This window comes from Chamaea fasciata, unplaced genomic scaffold (assembly GCF_029207755.1).
Source record: "Chamaea fasciata isolate MVZ Bird 193981 ecotype frontalis unplaced genomic scaffold, bChaFas1.0.hap1 SCAF_4, whole genome shotgun sequence".
NCBI classification, from domain to species: Eukaryota; Metazoa; Chordata; class Aves; order Passeriformes; family Sylviidae; genus Chamaea; species Chamaea fasciata.
The window spans coordinates 45,961,103-45,976,536 of record NW_027094089.1 but is presented as its reverse complement, the minus strand read 5'-3'; the positions used below and the strand labels follow the sequence as shown (position 1 = coordinate 45,976,536).

The 15,434-nt window shown below is 43.1% G+C and overlaps 1 protein-coding gene across 3 annotated transcripts in view; it reads right to left on the bottom strand.

The window, feature by feature from the left end:
• Positions 1 to 15,434, bottom strand: part of MUSK (muscle associated receptor tyrosine kinase) — a 54,807-nt gene that overhangs the window by 22,869 nt on the left and 16,504 nt on the right. For all 3 annotated transcript variants that reach the window (XM_066182390.1, XM_066182391.1, XM_066182392.1), the window contains exons 6-7: positions 4,974 to 5,098; positions 1,133 to 1,292 (exon numbers count right to left, since the gene is read on the bottom strand). In XM_066182390.1, coding sequence (XP_066038487.1) covers positions 1,133 to 1,292; positions 4,974 to 5,098 — 285 coding nt within the window. The remainder of the gene's footprint in view (positions 1 to 1,132; positions 1,293 to 4,973; positions 5,099 to 15,434) is intronic.

Below are 15,434 nucleotides of genomic sequence, written 5' to 3'. Positions count from 1 at the left end.
GTAACCAGCAGGTAGCATCCTCTGTTTAAGCCACATAGATATCCATTACTTAAGGCAGCAGCTGTAACAAGTAGGAGAAGCCAGGGCTGGAGGTGCAGCACTGGCACACAGCAGTGATCCCAGTTTCCAGTGCCACAGGGAGCTGGGCAGTGCCAGCACAGGGAGGAGGTACTGAGCATCAGCCAAGGCCAGAACACCTCTGTCCTGGGAGCCTTGTGAGCTGGGGCAAGGCCAAAGCAGACTCCTGCTCAGGTCTAGGAGGGTGTTGTCCTCCTGCTGAGCACGCAGGGCCTGGAGGAATACAACTTCCACCAGCCCTAAGTACCTGTGCGCTCCACCACATTTGTAGGACACAGATGGGCTAAAGCAGAAGTGGGGATGGGAAGTGCCCAGCAAGTGCTGAGTACCTTATGGGGCAGAGTTTCCTGCTAGGTTTCAATACCCAGTGTAAGAAAGTGCATGATTATTTTCTCAAGAGAGCAGAAGCTAAGGCACAGAGAGATGAGCAAGTACCTGCCTGGTTAAAATCTACCAGGGCTACCATCCCATGTCCTATTGTGATTCCTCTAACTTAATCCCCCTGCCTGTCCAAAGAGGGATGGGACCAGCTTCCACCTTTCTCCCTGTATGACAAATGCTGTTAGTTAACTCTGACAGAGGTATTTCTCCTCTTTGGAAATTTATTTTGACATTTGGGAGGTGTTCCTGAGAGAAGAGATAACTCCAGGCAAGGCAGGACACTACTCTAACAGCAACCACCCTGCTTTCTGGATGCCAACCCCTTGTGAAGCTGAACTGCTTGAAACTATTTTCACTTTGCTGTTAGATGATACCAGCACTGGGCCATGGCCACAATTTCCTCCACATGGATGAACTTACCAAGTGTGCTTCTGGGACACAAAGTAGAAGACAGCATCAAACATTCAGGAAATGATAGCTATGCCAGTCTCCAAAGTGTAAGAGTATATGAGGAAATAGCCTGGTGGAGGATGTACTTGTACTCAAATTTAGGCCCCCATACACTATCAGCTCTGCAAGGCTTCCCCTCTTCCCCCGGAGTACTCCACACCCCTTTCCTCTTCCGCAGCAGGAAAGGCTAAAAAAATTAATGGCCTCTTCTTTCCCTTCATACCTGAAATGCTGATGGTTGCTGCTGCTTTTGCGGCTCCAAAAGTTTTGCTGTGTTTGTTTGTGGCAAGACAAGTGAACAGGCCAGGCCGGGTAACATACACTTGCAGTCTGGAATCAACCACTCTGCTCTTGACACTTTCTGCTATAGACCCCGCAGAAACCTAAAAGGTGAAAGCCCAGTGCAATAATATTTCAAAAAAAGATGCAAACAAGCAAACAAAGGAAAAATCTGAGACAGAGTCCCAGGCATTTAAATTAGCAGAGGAAGGTGTGGCAAGGAGACAGAAGTGGCAGAGTGTTAAAACTCGCTGGCATTACTTTGGTGCTTTCTTAGCAGCTGACTTCACACACAAAAATAAATGTTAGAAGATCTCTCCTATTTCACACTTCAGCAATATTTCTGCAATTATGTTTCAGTTCAAGTGGGTCATAGTCATAATCTGGTTTATGTAATTGAGCTGCCTAATTACTACAGGGCTTCTTGCAGTAGGTTGTTTAACTCTTCATGCCTTAGCAAGGAATGGCACAAGATGATTTTGTGAACATCCGCTATACAGAGGAAGAAAAGAAAATAGTTTGAAAGTCATTGCTTCTGGATTAATAGAACCACGGCCATACTCTCAAAGCAACCATGAACAAAGAAAGGGCTCTGGCTGCAATACTTCAGCAGATGTCTGGTAGATTTTCTTATCTGGCATCTGGAAATATGGAAGGGGCTGCAAATATGATAATTTTGGCCAGCTCTTCTCCCACATCAGTAATTCCCAGTTAAATGAGCTTGAAGCTTGCTGATTTTGGCCAGTTAGGTTTGATTTACCATCAGGTCTTTCCTGCCAACAAGGCATTCATTAAAGTAGGAGAGCATGGTACAAACAGATTCTATCCTAGAAAGGCAGTAGGAAGAAGAGAATTGCCTGCTCTAATCTTCATCCTGATAGGAAGCATCAAATGCAATTCAAGTATGATATGCTGCCTGTGCATCCCATAGGTGTGACCTGACTGTAAGGACATTGCAGATTGTCTCCCTGGATCCACCCCAGCAAAGCACTCTACCTATACATGTAACTAAGACAAAGATATCAATCTGACCTCCCTGGAGGTTGGTAAAAATGTGCTTTCAATGAGATCTTTCAGTGAAGTGAAATACCCATAGATATTGACAGCAATAATTGAAAAAGCAAGAGGGATCTCATCAGTGTTGTAACATGTCTTGTAAGCAGATTGAATTCTCTATGAAAAGAAAATGCTGAAAATAATATATTTGTTTTACCTCACTCAGAGTCAGCATGGAGTTATGGTGAGAGAATGTTCATGGGAAGAAACCACTAAATAATCAGACCAGCACAGTTTGTAAGTATTGCACCAGGTATGTCAGTTGCTGTGCAGATGGAGGGATCAGGAATATTTTTTGCCTTATAAAATGAAATCAGTTCAAGAGGGTTGGAGCCCAGGGGACATTTTTTTCACAAATATCTCTTTTGTCACAGAGCTGCTCAAATTTTGTTTTAGAATCCTTTTCTCTCCAGAAGCCACTCAGCACTAAAATGGGGCAGGGACCTTCTCAGTGGGAAGGAGGTATTTCCTATAGGCCACCTCTGCCTTCAAGCATCTTGGTGGGATAGGTGGCTACTTGCCGTGAGCATCTTGTGCTAATCCAGTCTTCTGCTCTTGCTGCCTCCTCAGGCCTCAGGTGTACCATTTTTGGCAGGGCTGGACTGTGCCTGCTGAGCACAGATAACGGAGATTGTTCCTTCTGGCCTGGGACGCAGAACGAAGAGGTAGCTCAGGTCACTGCAAGCAGTACAGGCAGTATGCACCATGTACAGTGGAAAACCACAGGCAGTGGTGCCTAGCACTTCCACACTGGCCATCTGTTGTTTTCTTTACTGGAAACTTCAAGATGTTCCCTTGTGTTAATTGATTCCCTTTCCTTTTCAAGCACATTCCTGAGATTTTATTTCTAGGAGTTCTCTTTTTAGCCTTTAAAACATCACCTCAGTTACCAGGAAATTAGAGACATCTAATCTTCACACCTGACTCATTTATTCCTGGATATGTGGAAAACTACATTATAAGGTCCATGATGTCCTGTGGTGCTTAGTGGGAGGAAAATTAATTGTGTTTCTATTTAGGTAGGCCAGGCAGCTGCTGCACAGAGGAGTTTCCATACTCCTCTTCCAGGGCAGCTCAGTAAGGTCAGCTGACTCCACTTCTTCGAGCCTCAGGACAATTACAGGTCAGTGTTCAGAGACCATAATGCCACAGGCATGCTGCATCTTCAAATGACTCACTACTACTGTGAACCAGTCCTCAAATTGGCCATCTCCAGTCCACTGGCTTCCTGCTGACTCTCCCAGAGACAGGCTCTCATTAAGGTTTCCTTGCCATATTTAAAGTGAGGCAATCTGGAGCACTACCCTCCTGGGACAGGGCTATGCTTTTCAGACAGGAAAGGGGCAGAGCTGATATGACCAGTCAGGCAGTGGCCCAGGAAGGGGCTGAGTATCACGTCATGTGCCTCTGCTTTCTGTAGGACCCATGCATCAGGATCTCAGCAGAGCGCAGGTCTGTGCCCTGGAAATGTACTGCTCTTCCCAGGCACCCCAGACTCCTGCAAAAGGTTTCCTTCAGAGTGGGGAAGAAGTCTTAAATAAACACTTGCAGTTGTCTCAAACTAAATATTGTCAGAAACCACTGAGCACTCATGGGTCTCAGCAGAGGCTGATCTGGTCCCCTTGCTGCACTGCCTAGCAACATTGAGGGAATATAGAAAATTAGCCCTAGTCAGACTGGAGAACACAGTAAGATATAGAGGAGGCAAGGAAGGCAAGAAAACCTTCAGACAGCTTTCATGGGGTCTTAATAATGTGTTTTAATGCATGGAAAGACAAGATACAAACCAGGATGGTGATAGCCAGCCTGCACTCAGCAGACACTCCACCTGCCTCCACAGAATCATGCCCTGTGGCTCACATCCTTTAAAAACTGTCAAAAGACCAAATAGAGTACAAAACAGGTTCCCCTTAAGGACATAAAGACTAGAGGAACCCATGGCTTGAGCTGCAGAGCTGCTATGACTGTGGTCCCTTGCTCAGTCCCACACAGGCAATATTAGGAGTCAAGCAGGTCTTCAGTTCACTGAAATGAAGGCATTACAATAGCCTACACACAGGCATGAAAGCCAGGCAAATTGAAAGCAAGCACCCATATTAAATGGTCAGGATCCTTAGACCACAGAATCTTTCCTATGAGACACAGTGGATTTGCATCCCTTGGTGCCTGCCACCGAAGAGGGTGTGCCTTTCTTAAGAACATACTTCTGGCCAGGGATAAATTGATTATATATCTATCTAGGTCAGTGTAGAAATTTTCAGATGTATTCTCTTCTTCAAATATGCTGTGTATAATGCTGTTCCACGGGTATTTAACCTCAAGAGAGTTTGCTCTACTTAACTCCTTGGTTTGTGTTGCCTGTCAAATGCCCAATTTTGCCTTTTTAGTGTCACCACATTATTAAAAAGGGAAGAAAAGATAGCTGCAGAAATACACAAAAAATCCTAGAAATTCTGGCTTGGAGGAAGGTTGAAGGAGTCTACAGCATCCTTCATCTTGGGCTTTCCAGATAGTGACAAATGAAGTCATACAACACCCTGGAGAAGGGGGACAATATTTTTTTCAGAGGAGAAAACTGCAGCAGAGAGATGAGCTGGACTCAACCAGTTTGAAAAACAAGCTGCTAAGTTAGCAAGGAATAGAAACCACTGGTGCTGACTACCAGCCCTGTTGTGATTCCAGCTGATAGCAGTCCTCCAGTGCCAAAAGCATGAAAAAGAGGCACTTACAGCTTTCCCATTTTCCAGCCAGGTAACAGTAGGGACTGGAAGGCCAGTCGCTGTGCACTGCAATGTCACCACAGACCCAAAAGTAATGTTTTGGGATTCAGGAGCCTTCAGGATTCTGGCAAACACTGCAAGAGAAGACAAAAGTGTTCGTTGAATGATAATGTAAAGCTGAGGCTGGTGCTGACATGGGAGTACTCCCTCCCCAGCGGGTCTTGAGGCAAGTCACAGCTGCATGAATAAAAGCAGAGCATAGAACAAACAGGCTTCCCAGTGAGTGACAGTCTTGGAAGAGAGATGAGGAGGAGAAAAAAAGTATTCTGTTATATTCTGCACCTTAAAGACCAAAAGTTTACCTCTGGAAATTTCTATGTCAAGTGCAAAGCCTCAGAGGAGGTAATGTGCAAGAAAACCAGGCGCAAAATCTTCAGTAGCATGCAGATGGAACAGTTTACAGCAAAAAAGCAGCAAGTTACGATGATGGCCTGCCCAGGATGACCTCCTGTGAAGCTTTGTTCAAACCATTAAGGACTACCAGTATGGACATGTGCCATAAAGGTAAAGGGTCAGATAAGCATCTCAGTCTGTTTGCAGTTAGTAAGACTTGCCACAGAGTGCTGCAAACACTGGCATTTTCCACACAACAATAAGCTGCCCTAAAGGAACAGTGTCTAACATCAAGCATCAAAGTATGAGAGAATGGCTAGCAAAAACTTTAGGAAGATGAGATGGAAAAGTAGCTTAAAGTGGCTTCTCAGTTCTATGGCTCTTGCGTCTTTTGTGGAAATATGGTTACTGGGCACTTTGCAGATAAGCAAAATAAGCATTCCCTTTGCCTCTCCCGGCCCCGTCCTTTTTTTGTTGGGCTTTTTGTTTGGTTTGGTTTGGTTTGGTTTTTTGTTTTGTTTGTTTTGTTTTTTGTTGGTTGAGGGGGTGTTTTTTTGCGGGGAGGGGCAAGGGGGGTGCTGTTGACCAGAAATAACAGTTGAAGTATTTTTGGTGAAAACTTATCTTGATCCAGAAACACAACCCTGATGGTTTTCACAAGCTGCTGTACTTGGACCACACAGAGAAAAGCAGAGAAGAGAAATTTCCCACCTGGAACATTTGAGTTTTGACCTAAAATTTTTAATGGAAATGCCAGAATGTCTGTACGGAAGCAGGCTCAATAGCACTGTCATTCCTTACTCAAATCTCTCATGCTTAGTGAATAACACTTTCTGGACCACAAAGCAATGTCTAAAAGTCTCCATCAGAAACTTTTATAAGCAGGGAAGTTTCTGTTGGAGTTGTCAGAAAAGCCTGAGATCTTGTTTGCCACTTCTACCTGTATATTTCTCCTTATCAACATACCTCACCATGTCACCATCTTCTGTTAGCCCTGTACAGAATTAGAGCACCTGTCCCCAGTATTTGTGATGGGAAGGCTTTGTCTGCAAAATTTCAGTTGAACAGGAAAAAGTATATGCTTTCCACATAGTGTTTTCACTGAGTTCTGAGCTGGTATGCAGCTGAGATTTGTTTTGACAAAGAGCCTAAAAACAGTTTTTGCTCATAGATAAGAAGCAGTAGGAGTTAATTTCAGTATGGAAATCTTTTTGTCATTCAATAAACTCTTGGGCAGGGGCTTTTAGGAAGATAAAGTTTAATGCCAGTGAAGTGAAAATGGTGAGAGGATAAATATTATATTGAGCTTCTTAATTCTTCTGTGTGCTCCAAGCAATTCCACTATCAGTGCTCAGTGCCACCTGCCTAAACTCAAAGAAGAGCAGCATCAGGCTTCTGCACCCCCTTACCCCTCAGCGAGGCAGGAGGTATGAAGCGCCATCAGTAATAAGCAAAGCTGCAGTCACTGGCCAAAGGCTTTTCTCATGAAGAATAAGTGAAATGAAACCTTTGCCTGAAGTTTGACTTCAGGCCACTAACACCAGATGGTTATGAATTTGGACCAAAGTTTTGCAGGCTAAGCTCATAATTATTTTTATACTTCTTTTGGAGAAATACTAAACTTTGGGGCCTGTCCTCTGGCAGCAGTTACATTCACGTGGCTCCTGCTGAAGCCAGCATGTTAGCTTCCAGAGTCGGAATATGGCTCTTAGTGTTTTTCTAGTGCTGCCCAGTGTGCTGCTGGGACCCTTGCCCACCTGATGATGCTGACTCTGCTGCTCAGATCCTTCCCAGTTAATACCAGTGACAAATTACCAGCACCCTGATGCTGGATGGTGGCACATATGACCTCCTCTGTACTAGGTGTTCTCCCAAAATCTGCTAGGATCTTTCAGCCAGGAAGAAAAAAGACACACTTTGAAAATGGCAATAGCACAGGGAGGGTGCAAAGCCACAGGAAGCACTATGGCTGGCCCAGCTCATGCCTGGAATGGGGCCTATGGGGAGGTCAGAAAGCTGCATTCCTCTTCCCAGGGTCCAACCATCAGTGGCAATCACTGCGCCTGCTTTAGTGGCCCAGCACACTGCTAGGTAAGCAGTTGTCTGCCAGCATAGGGAAGGTATCAGGCCATTCTTAGAATCCTAAAACACTGAATATAGGGATAAAAAATCCATTAACAGTTCCTAAACCTTCACATGAATCTGGTGGCAAGTACTGCAGGGAGGGATGGCTAAATAAAATTTGGCCTGTAAGGAGCTAAGCTGATTTCCAAAGTGTGGAAGAATTGAAAATCCTTCTATCCCCAGTTCTATCATGCACGCTTTTCAAGACCTTTAAAATTGAAGTTACATATTTAATTCTTTAACATTTCAGGTACTTACATTTGTATGCTTTCAAATATTTTACTTAAAGTTTAGCTATGTACCTAAACTTTGTAGCCGTAGATGGTATTACTGGAATAAACTGCAGAGGGGGAATTTTATTAATTTATTTTCAAATGAGAAATTTCCTGGGAAAAGGGCCAGATTTTCTGGGTCCCAAAATATTTTGGAGCATGGCTGTTTGGCCAATCCAGGGACATATGTTCCAAAGGGCTCTTAATCAATTTGGGAAACAGTATTAAAAAATAGCATCAGCTATTTCTCAACCACATAATCCATGGAGAGATGATCTGACATTGCTGTCAGACTTGAGTGCTGTGGGAAAGTCAGCATGGGTTGCGTAAGTGCAACCAGTGTCACCTTCCACCTGTGCAAAGCAGGGCAAGAACACCAGCATGAGCTCAGGGTCCATTTTGGCAACTGCATAAGCAATGAGATCTGCCCTGTATCTAAATGGCAGAACACAGTCCCCACAACTATGATTTTTCTGCCCCCTCCCTCACCCCCTGCCCCCCACCTCTCCCCCCTCTTCCCCTGCCCCCCAGTTCCATAAGTAAAGAAAAGAGGAAAAGGCAAGGAAGAAATGGCAAATCTGGTGGTGGTGTAGCTGGCAGGAAGAGGTGGGTGAAAGGCAGGAAGAGGAAGGATCAGGAAATAGCAATAAGTATTAGTAAAAGTCACTTTTTTTCGTGGGCTCAGGACTGTGTCTTGTTCTCAGTTTTCCTCAGAGTGAAGATTTCCAACAACCAGGTAATTTCTAATACTTCCATTACTTGTCTGCCTTTCCCCACATCCTCCTGAATGTGGATTTTGCCCTTGCTTGTTTAGCAATATTGCCATTACAAGGTTAGCAACATTCTCATCAATACCCCTGGGCTCTCTGCACTGGATTTACCCACAGGCATGCTAAAAAGCAGTTAGGGAAAGTGGGCAAAGACAGCTTAATTTATTTATTTATTTTAGCAGAAAATGAAACAGAGGAGCTGTAAATGAAATCCAGACAGCTAAGAGCCAAGCCAGCCTGTCAAATTTCACTTCCAAGTCCTTCAATAAATGTATTTTTTTTACAGCCTTGATAAATGATGTTCTGTGCACTGCAGGGCTTGGTAGGAGGTATCTGTACTGTGTCCAGCTGCTCTCATTTCTGAGAATTACGTAACATCATCCAGTCCAAATAGTAGGGCTTTAATTCAGTCACAAAATTTTTCATACTATAAAACAATTAAAGCAGCATGCCCTCCCCCCTTGCCTCCATGTTGAATGGCTAACTCTTTCCAGGTGACTTTTTTTCCCCATTGCCTTTGATTGAGCTACGTTTCATTTCCAAGGTTTGGGGTCTGGCCCTGTAGTTCTGGTAGATGACTGCCCTCAGTCTAGGTGAGGCCTATTTTTTTGTTAAATAAGGCTGGATTTGTCCAGCCAAAACCAGACAGCTCTGTAGATGGTCTGGGGCCATGCTGCTGCTTTGGGGAAAGAACAAAGTGATGCCCAGAGCACCAGTGATGCTGTTTGGTTTTTGTCTTTTTTCTTTGATATGTTCTCCATATTCTTCCCACAAATACCTGTAGCTCTGTAGTCTATTGTATTAGTGACTAGTTTTCCCATTACTTTTCCATGGCCTTTCCCTAGGCAGAAAGACAAAATAAATTCCAGAGCTCCAAGCCCTGGGAGGTGCCGGGCCTCTATGTTATCTTGGTTCCTCCAGGGAAGCAAAGCAGAGAACAGCTTTTTGAGACACATTTTCACAGACAAAGTACAGCTGGTGCCTAGGCGGGGCTCCGGAGAAGGGGCTTCACCTGGAGGGGGGGAAATTGCATCACCACTTGTCCTCCTAATTGGTGTTTTTTATCAATTATGCTGATTTCCTAAAACTTATAAAATAAAAAACCTATTAAAAAACCTTCTCATCCTTGGGAGGGTGGGCTTTTGTGGACATTTTTCCATAACTGCCCCTGAAGGCCTTCAAATAAATATCTGCTCTTTTATTACCTCTTTACTAAAATTATCTCAAGTTTCATTTCCAGGTTGGGAAAAAGGCAACACAAAGACCATTCAAGCACTAGTTTTGGGGTGTGAGGTAGGTTGCTTTATAGCCAGAGGCCACAGTTGCTTTGGTGAACCCTGTATTTAAGAGCATATGGGCAACACTTTCCCATCTATGTGAATTAACCTAGCTTGACAACATCCACAGGTGTTCGCATCCAAGAGTTTGTTACTAGTCCTGGCATACGGTAAAGCATCTGCACCCCCAGTAGTCCAAACCAAGGGAAGGCCACCAGGAGATAAATTTGCCTTGGCAACCACCTGGCAGCATTCCCTTCCCACTGCAACCAAAGCCAGCCCTGACGGGTGAACCAGATCCAGTGTGCCCATCCTGCCAGATCTGATATCTCAACTTCCCTCACTTTCCCCAACTGCTTTGTATTTACCAATGAAATGTGGCATTTTGGGTGATTGAAACCGGGTCTTATGCATAGCATTTTTTTTTTGCAGCTAAGCTCAGAACATAGTAAACGCAAATCTTGCATGCATGATGTATTTTCCTTTGTATCCAGTGTTGTGTTGAGATCCAATGTGTCTACATTGCTGCAGGAGCTGGTAAACTGCATATTGTCTTGGAAGTTTTCCTGACATAAATATCCTGTCAAAGATTTTGCACTGTGCAAAATTCATGTGTAAGTATTTAGCTAAATTGCAAGCATTTTTTTGTTTGTGTTTGCCAGTGTTCCCATAGCTCTTTTGTTCCTGAAGTGTGAAAGGTCAGAATTATTTCTTGTCTGCAGAGGTGTGTCTGGGTTTGGACTTTGCTTGCTAAGCCATAAAAAAAGATCATTTCCACTTAGCAGCTGTATGCTGTGAAGAACCATGAAATTGTACCACTGTGTTTTTTGCCAGTAGGGAATCCATTTGCCTAATTCCCTGTTCAGATTCACTCAGTCCATAACCATTCACTCTTCCTGACAAGCCTAAACTAGGCAGTCAAGGAGAGATAATATGTAGAGGGACTACCATTTCCTTCTGACTCGTGAGAGACGATGGAAGGTCTGACAAATACATTTTTAAATACATAGAAACCTGCAGCATTTATGTTTTCTAACATTACCTGCATGAAATCAAAAAAATCCTTGAAATGCCAGGGTCAAGAACAGGCCACACATCATGCTCATGGATCAGTGATCACAGAGACAGCCACACCAAGCTGTGTGCAGGAGCTTCCAAGAGCCAGGGCTGACCAGGCAAGATACAGTCTCTGCTGCTGAATCCCACCTTGGAGAACAAACAAATTCCCCAGCAAGGACAATCAACCACTCCTCTTGCAGCAACAGCAGCAGTAGGTTCTGTCCGTAGCTTAGCACTTCCAAAATGGGGATGAGTTAATAATTAAATCCCAAGATAACTGCAAGGTCAGTTTCACTTTGATCTCCAAGTATTTCTTACTTAAGTTCTGTATCTATCTCTTTTTGTAAGTCTATCAAATAACTACAAAGAGGAGCAAAATATCTCACAAAAGCTGATATGAGACACTTCCATTTATCTCTATCAAATTGCTTACCTATTTTATTTAATCTGTGTACAAACATGCTCATTGCTAGAGAACTGTGTGTATATGAGTGATCGAAACAAACAAAAATGTACAAACACAGTAAGAAATCCACACAATCACAGTATTATTTCTCAAGGAACAGCACTATTATGTATGGGGCCCAAAATAGCAAGGTGAGGAAGAGCTGTAAGCAAGCTGTAAGCAAGCAGTACTTCATCATCCACTGACCCCCACCCTGTTATTGTGGTAACTGAGGAGGATAAGCCTTTAATGCATCAGAAATATCTGCATTTTATACAAAATCACAAAATGCAAGCTCTTCTGGTTCCTGAGATATTAATTGGGAGATCTGGGTCCTGCTGTAGTCCTTAAAACAACACACAGCACAGGCTAGACTCCACAGCAATACACAGACACTCAGCCTGGAGCCTGAGGCTATGAGAATGGGCACCAGGGACAATTCAACGTCTGTGTGGAAGTAAGATGGAGCAAAGCACATCTCCATCCTGAATCATATGCCTTCAGATTCAAAGCTCTAGTGTCTGATATCAAAGCAAATTTTTCTTAGCAAGGCAATAACTTTTCAAGGTAATTTATTTTAGGGTGGACTCCTAGATATATGGGTGGTAGGACAATTCGCATTAGTAGAAAGACTCATGTGATGGCAAACATATCAGCCACTAACTTCTCAGCTGTGAAAGACTTCACACTGCATGTAGATGTCTCTGGAATCCTAAAAGGAAACACCACAAATATTCAAAGATGTAATAAGCAGGAGTAAAATGTAAATAGATAGCTTATATCCTGTGTAACTATATAAAACCTGTTCTGTACAAATGTTCATCTCTATACACAGAGCAAACACTAGATTCAAGGACAAGTGAGGATAATGTGTTCAAATTACTTCCCAAGGAAATGAATGAGGAAATTCTTTTCATGTCAGTGCTGGTCTTATATATGTGTTTGGTTTCCTTGAAGGAAAGACCCTTTTAAACCTCCCATGTTCTGTCTCATCTACGGTACAGAGTCACATCAGATGCATTTATCTCTGCCTCTACCCACTACTGCATGTGAAATTGGAAAAGAAGTTCCCAGACTCCCGAAGACAAGGAGCAAATCCTTTGCTTGTTCTATTCATGATCACAACCCATCATGGCTGCTACCAGTCTGTGTGCACGTATTGAAATCTTCACGGCTACACACAAGTCTCCCTCTCCCACTCTAAAGAATTGATCAAACAATTATGGGGAATCACTGGGATACCCAAAACTGAGATAATTCATGCATCATCCTGACATCTGGTCTCCACCATTGGGTAACAGCAATGCCATAAATTTAATTACATGTCATGTGAAAAGTACTTCCTTTTGTCTGGTTTAAAGTGCTGCTAGCAGTAGCTGCTAGGATGTTCCTTGGTTTGGGGGATAGCAAGGAGCCTGGTCCCCGCCCACCTTGTCCATCACTCATGCTTGATTTTTTAGTCTTGAAAATTCATCTAGTTCCTCCTACATCAGAGATCCATCTTTGTCCCAAATTCTCAACTCCCTTTAGATATGTCCTTTTCATGATGGTCTATGAGGGGTTCCAGTCACTTCAGAATACTTGTCTCGGTTTACTCTGGTCCCCTTTATCTGATTGCTATGAATATTCTCTATCCTCTACTCCCTTCATTGTTTTGTGGGAAGTTCATGCTTTCTAGCTAGCCAACGGTTTACAAGAGAGAGGGATTTTAACTGCCATATCTTTTTTCTCTTAAAACCACAATTCATGCAATGATGTGAGAAGGTCATAAATTTTTCAAGAGCCTTCCTGAGGTCTTTGTTAGGAGAAAAAAGTTTTTGTGAAAGGAAGTAGCAGACTCAAATGCTTCTTAAAGAAGAATCTTGTGTATGTGCCTTGTCTGAAGCCTCATGCTTCCCAGGAGGCCTTCACAGCAGCGCCTCAGTGCCAGAGGCCACCCTGTGATCATGACACAAGGGCAGCATGAACCTCATGCCAATGCCACAGCAGAGCAAGCCTTGGGAGCAAACTGAATAGCTCACTCCTACCTGTCATTTGCTGAAGGTCTGAGGCTGTTTTCTTTCCCCTGCAGCTGTAATTAGGGCCATGGTTCTTGCTGCAGCATCTGAGAGCCTTGGGATGACTCTGGTGGATGCCATAGGTAGGAGGAGGTTTAATGAGATACTCTGGGTTTTCAGTTATGCCCACGCCACCCCACTGATGTCAGTCAAATACTTTGGGGTAATTACAGGCCAACTTGCTCTTTCCCAGTTTCCTCCTCCCAAACTGTTCACAATTTTTAAAATCAAACTGCTGTATTCACCCTTTACTGTCATAGGATATTGCCTGCAGGTACATAGACCAGCACCAACACAAACAGCAAAGCCATCCTTTCCCAGAGTTTCTGCCTCTGCTCAAGGCAGAGCTGAAGATTCTTCTTAAGTGTTGGTATTTGAATTTCCATGAGGAAATTTCACCCAATACTTATATGAAGAACTACAAACTTTCTTGCCAGATTGCTATTTGGCAATTCACCAGAGCCAAAACACTCTGACTCAAAAGACAACACAGATAAAAATTCAGATTTCATACTGAAATATAATCTGTGGGAAATGCAAGGTAACAGTGCTGACTGGCTGATTCAGTGGTCTCTTAGTATCTCCCTTTCCTACATCATCTATGCCAAGTGCAGGCAAGTCAACACAAAAGTGTAAAAAACTTTCTGGATGACAAATCCGGAGACAGCTTTCATTTGAAACACAGATCATCTCCGGAATGTGGTCTTTCCAAATTGATAGAAGTGTCTGCACTAAATGCACATTTTTGTTTCTGTTACTTAAATTTTGGTGTGACTTGCTAGTCTGTTGATTTATATGTGATGCAAATTTGTCCCAAGACTATGTAAGACATCCAAAAAACAGCTGAAGGAAACTAGTGATTTACACTTTACAGGGACAGTCTCTTAACAAAACGGCAATGGCATTGCTTTCTATTGTCAATTAGTTTGCCATCCCCTCACTGGCACAAGAATTAGACTAAATGATTAAAATAAAAGTCTAGACCAAATCTGGCAGGTCCTTTCTTCTGAAGGGATGGTTCTCCAAGGAAAACCTTCCTATATTTAAAGCTAAGGCAGTTTTCAGAAGTGGCTTACAGGGGAAATTTTTGTGGCCTGTGGCAGGGGATTATTTTAGTAGCTAGTTGTAGGCAATAAAATGCAACCAGGAAAAGACTTCTATCTACCAGGGCTGGAAAGCAAAACCAAACAATATCTAAGTCAGGGGAGTGTAAGAAACCTTGCTTCTACCCTTGTTTTGATTTGATTGTTTTGTGTGCTGCCACATAGTAGCACAGAACAAAGTGAGGCAGCAACACTTCTGCAGAGCGACAAATGAAATGGCCTAGTCAAAGAAAGGGTGAGTACTCCTCAAGTGCCTCTTCAGACAGTTGGAAACTGCAGAGATTTGAACCAAAAATGTAGATAAATCCACGGAGAATAAAGGTAGCTTTTTGTTAAACACAACTACTTCTTCTAAGGTTTGACCAGGATAATTTGTTTGTTTCCTTACAGATCTGTGATTGCAGATTTCTAGACATGTGTCTGTAGAATGATGACTTCAAAGTAAGTGTTATCACACAGTATACTCCTGAATTCCACAAGTCTCTGGTGCCACAGGCTGGAGATCAACCTCAGTTTCGTATAAATCACAAGATGGAGTTGCATCTAACTCATTACATAACCTACAAGACCATGACATACTCTCTGCTCCCACATAGCAGTCCCTGTGTCTATTGGCTTTTTCTGTACTTTTCAACATTAAGAATACATCTATCACTGTGCAAACTGGAACTTCAGAGGTTTCACTAGCTGGATGCAACACCTAGAAAGACAGGAAATTTGTTCTTTACCCACTAGGGAAGGAAAACCTTTTGCATACCAGTTCCAGTAGGCTATTCACACTGTCTTCCTACATCAGAAGACTGCCATTCACATGCTCCTGTTGGATTGGAAGGACACCTCTCAGAAGAATATTTTACCTTCTGTTATGTTAGTGCCTGATTCACCACAACCCTTTGTACATTTCAGCAATAATAATTCCATTATTTTCCAGAAAATTGTCTTTAAATAGTTGAAGCTAAATATAAGGTTA